Source organism: Poromitra crassiceps, assembly GCF_964638095.1.
Source record: "Poromitra crassiceps genome assembly, chromosome: 6".
NCBI classification, from domain to species: Eukaryota; Metazoa; Chordata; class Actinopteri; order Beryciformes; family Melamphaidae; genus Poromitra; species Poromitra crassiceps.
This window is the reverse complement of record NC_139627.1, coordinates 12,967,153-12,975,348: the sequence shown is the minus strand read 5'-3', so window position 1 is coordinate 12,975,348 and position 8,196 is coordinate 12,967,153. Positions and strand designations below refer to the sequence as shown.

The following is an 8,196-nucleotide window of genomic DNA, read 5'->3' as shown; positions in this document are numbered from 1 at the left end:
GGATATAACGTTACGCAATGTCATGCTGTTTGTCCACTACGAGCCACCGTCATTGTTTACAAGCTAAGCCTATCAGCGTGCTCCTAATGCGAGCTGCATACCGGTAGTACAGACTTCACTTCATGTCAGCTGTCAGCCTGTCAATGCGGTTTGTTGCCACACAATAAACCAGCGGTTTGTTCCAAGCCAGAGTGATCCTTGACTCGCTCTCACACGGCAGCCAATCAGCATTGAACAGCGAGCGACTGATGCCTGCGTATTTTCGCTCGAGTTGGAATATTTCATCTTGAGCGACGAGCGTATTTTCGCTCTGTCGCTCTGTCTCTGCGCTCGGACGCCCAGCGATTATTCTCCCAGGCGAATATACGCTCAATCGCTCGTTTGCATTGACTTTGTATGTAAACTCGACGCCAGCAACAAACTTTAATAGGTCGGTGTGAACGCCCCTTTACCGGCCATTCTACCACTACGCTATCTGTTCACTGAAACATTCCGCTGTACGTTGGAGTAATATCAAAACATGGACCCCTTATATCGGTATAACATCCATGGAGTCGGGACAGTTTAAATAAAAACGAAAGCTAATTTAATTCAAACCTTAATCTGGAACTTGTTTTTGATTTAAAACGTTGGCGTCAAGTGTTTATGGATCACACATCACAGGGTAACCGTCTACAATCTGTGTAAGCAGAACCCCGAAACACATTAACGCACAATGCTACAGCATGCAACTTCCAACTCAAATGTATAGTTTACGCCTCGCAGTGTATTTTCTCTCTTTCAAAACAATCTGGCAACACGATATGCAAGTGAGACAATTGCAGGATCCCCCCCGCAATTCATCTCCTCGTATAACACCACGAATAAACAGTTTGTTAATCAGCGCAGATTGTCCAGTGTCCACAGGCAAGTGCTGATCACTCGGATTTTGGATAAAAAAAATAGCCCAGGCTGAGAAATACGTGATTGATTGCAACCATTTAGTTATCCTCATGGATATTTCAGTGAGTGAAATGAGTTGGATAGTGATACAGTGATAATCTGGGCCAGATCTGACTCGTCATGATATGACTTGAGCTGGCCCCGATTGGGCTCCCTCGATTCGTCCGAGTCTGTCCGTGCTTGCTGGGTAGATGGGGACTGCCCCCTAGTCCGATACCTCACGAGTCCGATACCTCACGAGTCCGACACCTCATGGTTTTGGGTTAGGGTCTGGGGGAGGTTAGGTTTAGGCGTGGGGGTGGGAGAGGTTAGGTTTTGGGTTAGGGTCTGGGGGAGGTTAGGTTTAGGCGTGGGGGTGGGAGAGGTTAGGTTTTGGGTTAGGGTCTGGGGGAAGTTAGCCTCTTTTTTCGGACTCGTGAGGTGTCGGACTCGTGAGGTATCGGACTCGTGCCATGGCACCGGGTAGATATAGGTATTTTTCACAGCTGCCATTTTGTGTCCAAAAGGCAGATATAGGCCTTTTTCACAGCTGCCATTTTGTGTCCAAAAGGCAGGGTAAACACAGGTGCAAGCAAAACCTTAATGAGGTTTTCCAACTTCCATGATTGGAAGTTGGAAAAACTCATTACACACACACACACACACACACACACACACCAGACAGAGACAGTGTCTAACCCTGTCTCTCACGGGCTTCTGCTGCATCAAAACAATAATTTCACTTAATTACTTGGTAATTAACTTAACTTAATTAGTTTGAGTTTGAGCAAAGCGTCAGCTTCTCACTGTGGTGCAGTTAAACAACACACACTCTTTTTATAGAGTTGCTTTTATGTAACGTTGCGGTCAAACCGGTTTGCTTATGTCTTTTATTTCTCTGTGCTGCTTTGATGTGACTCTTATTGAGTTTTTTGGTTTACTGCTGGTATTCCTCACTTGTATTGTTTTCTCCATAAAGCGCTGTGTGCGGTCTGCTTCAGAGAAATGCTATAAACACTTTGTCATTATTCACATTGTATTATTAGGGCCTGTGTCCACCTAGCGTCTTTTCCTCAGCTCCGGCGTCTTTTTTCAGTTGTTTCCATTGAGGAGCGAGCGTACTGGGGCGCACACAGACGTCTAGAGAAAGTGCGCTGCGCCCAGCGTCTATTTTCACAGCTCTCCGGCGTTTTTGTGCGGCCGACTCCCAGCGCTCCCAGCTGAAAATATTGTAACTTTTCAGAAAGACGCTGGTGTCGGGTGCTGCTTTTCTGGCGACTAATCATAATGGAGAAACTATCGCAACAGAGACAGAAAGGCTCAATTGTGGGAGCAGATTGGCTAGACACTTAATATTTCTGGTGAGTGTTGAGCTAAATCACTGTATGTGTGTTGTTAGCTAATGTTAGCTGTCAGCTATCAAGCTAGCTACCGCACTGAGCTAACGTTACTTTCAGACTGCTTCCTTGCATATTGTGCGCTGAGATCAGCGCTCCCCAGCGTACTTCCAGCGTTTAATGGTCGGGAAAAGACGCTAGATGGACACACGGTCTTACGTATAAAGATATATTGCTTTCCGTCAGATAGTTTTCTTTTCTGTCAGTCCAACGATTTAAATCGCATCTTAAAGCACATTATTTTTGGTCTTTTATTTTATTGTCGTTTGTTTAAAATAGTGTCTGGCTTTTATTTATTTATCATGTTATTTGATTGTTTTTGTAATGAACCAAGTAAATTGGTCGGTAACTCTGTTTTGAGAAGAGCTCTCAAACTATGCCTTGAATTTGGTGGAATTCGGCCTGGAAAGTCCTTGAATTTGATGTTTAAGTAAGAAGGTGTGTGAACTATTCTCACTGTCCTGATAGTTCTCTCTCTCTCTCTCTCTCTCTCTCTCTCTCTCTCTCTCTCTCTCCCTGTCTCTCTCTCTCTCTCTCTCTCTCTCTCTCTCTCTCTCTCTCTCTCTCTCTCTCTCTCCCTTGGTCTCTCTCTCTCCCTCTCTCCCTGTCTCTCTCTGTCTCTCGCTCGCTCACTCTCTCCTTGCAGGACAGACTGAGTTTCATCGGCCCTGAAGAATTCATCCAGACGTTTGCCCTGAAGGATCCTCTGGAAAACCACAAGGTACAGAGACTAGGATCATACTCTTTTTTTTCAATTATTTATTCATTTATTTATTTGTGTGTTTGTTTGTTTGTTTGTTTATTTATTTGTTTGTTTGTTTGTTTGTTTATTATTACCCTGATCACAAAACACATAATGATGATCAGATCACTCTATAACACAAGAGAGTCCCAAGTCTTCTTCAGGGTTCCTACAGTCACGAAAACCTGGAAAAGTCATGGAATTAGATTTTCTTTTGCCCAGGCCTGGAAAGATCCTTGAAAACAATCAAGTCCAAAAAGTTTTGGCAAAGTAATGGACATTTTTTTATTATTATTTTTTTGTTTGTTTAATGTGTATGAACCCTGATTCTTAATTGCCTGTTTTTTTCCTGCTTTATTTAAGAATTGCGCTCAATTGGTTATTTAAGAATACACAGAGGGGCTGTTCACACAGGACATGTGTATTTCAGAAGCCAGCGCCTTTCTGCAATTCATTCTCTATGGTAAGGACGCGCTAGGAGGAGCGCTCCTCTTTCAAGGAGCGCACCTGGCGTTTAAGCGCTCTTGGCGGCTAGTGTTTTTGGGCGGAGCGCTCTCTGGGCGTCTCAAGCTGCAAAAAGTTCAACATTTGGAGGAAAAGCGCGCTGCTCGTCAATGTCGCCCCTCCTACCTCTTCTCCTGCCAGGGGGATCTTCAACCTCCACTGCTGCCAGAATTGCCAATAGTCTGAGTGGAACAAAAAAAAAACGCTCCGTGGCTGTGGTCTGTGCGCGCTTTTTCCGGTAAACCGGTCATCGTTTCATCCCTACCTTCACATAGATGTGCATTTGTGTGGCGTTTCTTTATTCTATTTATTTTTCGTGGGCATTCTTTAATGGATCTTTTGTAAGCGCATCCAGCGCCGCTCTGCGCTCGTCTAAGTGTGTCTGAAGGGCCCTTCTCCGGGCTACGTGGTGCTGTGAGTCACGGTAAGGGGTCGGCTTTAATCAGCGCCGGTGTGCTCCCGCTGGTGCTCCGCATCTCTGCCCTCACTTACATAAGAACCACTTTGTATACAAGAGTGGACGAGTGAGTCAGCGCCAAGCGTCCCGCAGAGCACATGGAGAAGTTTAGATCGGGAGTGGGCCGCCTGCTGTGTTGTGTAAGCCTCTAACGGAACTGCCCCCCCCCCCACACACACACACACACACACACACACACACACTTCCCCCCGATTACATCATCACAGCCAAGGTTTATTTATAAAGCGTTTTTATGAAGTTTATTTATAAAGAAGCTTTTGGCGAGCAGGTTTGCCACACAAGCGAGAGTCGGAAAAGCACAAAAGGGCACAAACTGAGAAATATCAGTGTGTGTGTGTGGGGGGGGGGGGGGGGGGGGGGGGGGGGGGGGTTGGCTGAGTCATGGCTGTCAACATTAATTTGCAGAACATATGCGAGAGTAGCAACGGTCAATTTCCTCATATTTAACACATCTACAGGCAGCTCATTGGCTTTGGTCGGAACCACAGTGGGGGCGGGGAAGTAAAATGTTTGCATTCATATCGTTTAAGTTCAAACGGACCAATTAGAAGTGAACCAGGGCTTGTAAACAAAAGTCACGTGACTCACACGCAGCTTGTTTTTTCGACAGGGTTTTGGATCGTGGCTCTCGTAACGAACCGCACCTTAGTTCTCGTCAGAGGGCCACAAGTGTGACGTTATTTGGTGACACCGGAGTTTCAGACGTCTTCGTTCTTACCCGGACGAATGAACCGAACCCTGCAGAGTTCCGGATTTCTGGCTTGGATTATCTGTTTGCATTTCAAATGTTTTGTGAGCACCTTAACGTTGGGCATCAGACACTCTGGGTTGTGATGAAGAAGCATGAAAACATAGCCTGACTTCACCAGACCAATTCACAAATGTGAAGGAGGCTGTAAACTAAACTCTCAGTTCAATTTCCAGTGGGCGTTGTCAACCGGCGCAGACTAAAATGCCTCTTGATGCAATAGAGAGCCCCAGGGATGACGTATTTTTGTAGTCGGAACGCGGAAGTCCCGGACTTCCGGGTTCTTCACTGTTTCTGCCTATGGGATTTTTTAATGGGTTTTTGGCGCGATCCTTCAAATAAGGTCTGTGGGCAACGCAAGCTTATTCAAACGCGTACCAGTGTTCAGCGGGATAATCTTCACACATGAGGTCACCGCTCAACCTGGAGTGTTGTTGATGTGTGCGCTGCTGTGCACTGATTACCCCGGGCTGAACGGGCTGAACCAGGTGAGGAAAAGATAATTTCCGTGTTGTCCTTTGAAGTGATGACGTTATTTGACGTATAATATCCCCGTCGACTCAACAGTGTAGTCTCATTTAGCCGTTTGCTAGCTAGCCGCCCTTTTAACGGCACGTAAAAGCTTAAACACTCATAAAAGTGGTCCTCATGCATGAAGATTATCCTACTGAGCACTGGTTCGCGTTTGATTAAGCTTGCGTTGCCCAGAGACCTTATTTGAAGCATCGCGCCAAAAACCCATTCAAAAATCCCATAGGCAAAAACAGTGAAGAACCCGGAAGTGTTGGCATCGATGTTTTCCGGACTCATTCCTGGGGCTCTCTATTGGATAGACCTACTGTGCTAGCAGAGCGTGGAAACATGCTTCTCTGTCAGTCATCGTATCAAACGCGCCCCATATTAGCTGTGATCGGTCGGACCAAGTGGAAATCTATCTGAATGGGAGGGGCATCTGCCAGAGCAAATAAAACATGATCTTGCAGGTTGGTCAGGTTCCCAGGCTAATGAAAACGGTCATCTTGGATCAGAATTGAAGTTGTTGTGCCCTAAAGCAGTGGATCTCAAAGTAGGGTCCGCGGACCCCCAGGGGTCCTTGAAGGGGTCCCCAGCAAAAATGTGGATAATTTATTTTCACTACAATTCCATCCATAAGTAACACAATGACTGTTGTTTTGGTCATGGGTTTCATACACTTTCTGTCATAAAACATCTAAACCTATCAGATGGGGGACCTTCATCTCATCGGTGTCAATTTAGCGGTCCTTGACGTGGAAAAAGTTTGAGAACCACTGCCCTAAAAAACTTGAACGGACACAAATCTGATTAAAATGCCTCATACAACTGCCCAAAAAGTCAAGCAGGTTCACATGGTCTCCCTCTGTGTTTCAGGGTTTCTTCCGGAAGCGTAAGACCAGCAACTTGGAGGCCTACATCAACTGGTTCAACAGACTGAGCTTCCTGGTTGCCACTGAGATCTGTATGGTGAGCTACAACTAATGACCTGTCTGTCTGCCTGTCTGTCTGTCTGTCTGTCTGCCTGCCTGTCTGTCTGTCTGTCTGTCTGTCTGTCTGTCTGCCTGTCTGCCTGTCTGTCTGTCTGTCTGCCTGTCTGTCTGTCTGCCTGTCTGCCTGTCTGTCTGCCTGTCTGTCTGTCTGTCTGTCTGCCTGTCTGTCTGTCTGTCTGCCTGCCTGTCTGTCTGTCTGTCTGTCTGTCTGCCTGTCTGCCTGCCTGCCTGTCTGCCTGTCTGTCTGCCTGTCTGTCTGTCTGTCTGTCTGCCTTTCTGTCTGTCTGTCTGTCTGTCTGCCTTTCTGTCTGTCTGTCTGTCTGTCTGTCTGTCTGTCTGTCTGCCTTTCTGTCTGTCTGTCTGTCTGTCTGTCTGTCTGTCTGTCTGTGATGTCGCAACAAAAGTCACTTCCGGGTAGACGCCTGCTCATTGATTTGAATTATGGAGATATCACAAACTTGTTTATTGTTGATTTCTGTTGTCATTTTCAGCCATAACTGTAACGTTAAAGATATATACAGTACCCTACAGTAGATATATACAGTACAGTACAGATATATACAGTACCCTACAGTACCCTACAGTAGTTAAACACAGTGGTCCAACCTATCTGACGTTTGGTTGTGCTTATTTTATGTACTGTGTTGATAAACCAAATCTAACCAACAGACATCTCACCGCTGGTCAGACTAACTGCTAGTTTTGGGTGAACTCAAGCTGTAATTGTTTTGATTCTGTGGCCCAACAGGTAAATTAGGTCTCCAAACTAACGTTAGTGAAAGTGTTGTTAATGAATGAGATATCAAAGCATCAAACATGCGTTTTAGACTGAACCATTTCCTCTTTCTCTCAGTTGTTCCCTGCGCCGTTCCATTCAATTGTATGTAGCCTACGTGATGCAGGCGTTGTCTACCCGGACGTTATTGTAAGTTCACACAGCACGCCGAAGCAAGCTCAACCGAAGCTGTACCGAAGCTGTACCCACAAGTTTCATTTCATTGTTTCATTGATTTTCATTTCGGCGCCCATGTTAACAGGTTACAGCCGCCACACCACCGGCATGAGACGCGCATCTCAGGCGCGTGAGACGCGAGGCGTGAGACGCGCGTCATCTAGAGAATAGGAGCAACGCCTATTTTTTCTGCTTACCGCGCGCGTGTCTCTACAAAAATAGACATTAAAATGATCTTTTGCTGTTCATAATCATACAAGCACTATTAACTACATTTTCAAAGCAGACATAATAAAATATAACAACACTTCCGTTGTTGTTTCTCTGGGCGAATTTGCGGCATATCTTTTTTCGACTCTGGTTCGATTTTTGCGAGTTTTCGTCTGCGACTTGAATTGATAACCACTGATTTCCATAGGCTATAGGCCATTTATTTATTTTACAGGGGCAGCCACAGCCAATCAAGGCTCGTTTTGATTTGAGACGGGAGGAGGAGCTCACAGCAGTTCTCCTGCCCTCTGAAAACCACATACAGTACATAGGCTACAACGTGGCTTCGTTCCTCCCCTCCCCTCCCCTCCCCACACACACACACACACACACACACACACACACACACACACACACACACACACACACACACACACACACACACAAACACAAATCAATACTGCCTCGATTATGAAGTGAGCCCAAGCGATCTTCAGTTAAAATCATCATTGTATTGTTTATAGCAAATTTAATAAAAGGTAAACGCTATAGGAAGAGAGTCGGCAGACAGACAGCAGCAACGCAGCAGCAACGCTGCCTGTGTGGATGCCGCGCGCGTCCCAGCCGCGGCCCCCACGCGACACACACACACGCACTAGGTGTGCGTGACGCTGAAGCCGTGGAGCCGTGAGGCATGAAGTCAATGGGAGTTGTGGGTGGGTTCAAGGCGCGAGAGTAG

The 8,196-nt window shown here is 46.2% G+C and overlaps 1 protein-coding gene across 1 annotated transcript in view; it reads left to right on the top strand.

Annotated features, from left to right (window-relative positions):
• The window catches only part of LOC310777710 (ras-GEF domain-containing family member 1B-B-like), a gene marked incomplete at its 5' end in the record, with an annotated part of 16,699 nt that overhangs the window by 1,221 nt on the left and 7,282 nt on the right, over nucleotides 1-8,196 (top strand). The window contains 2 exons of the mRNA XM_083638084.1: nucleotides 2,965-3,039; nucleotides 6,180-6,272. Of these exons, the coding sequence (XP_083494210.1) occupies nucleotides 2,965-3,039; nucleotides 6,180-6,272 (168 nt within the window). The remainder of the gene's footprint in view (nucleotides 1-2,964; nucleotides 3,040-6,179; nucleotides 6,273-8,196) is intronic.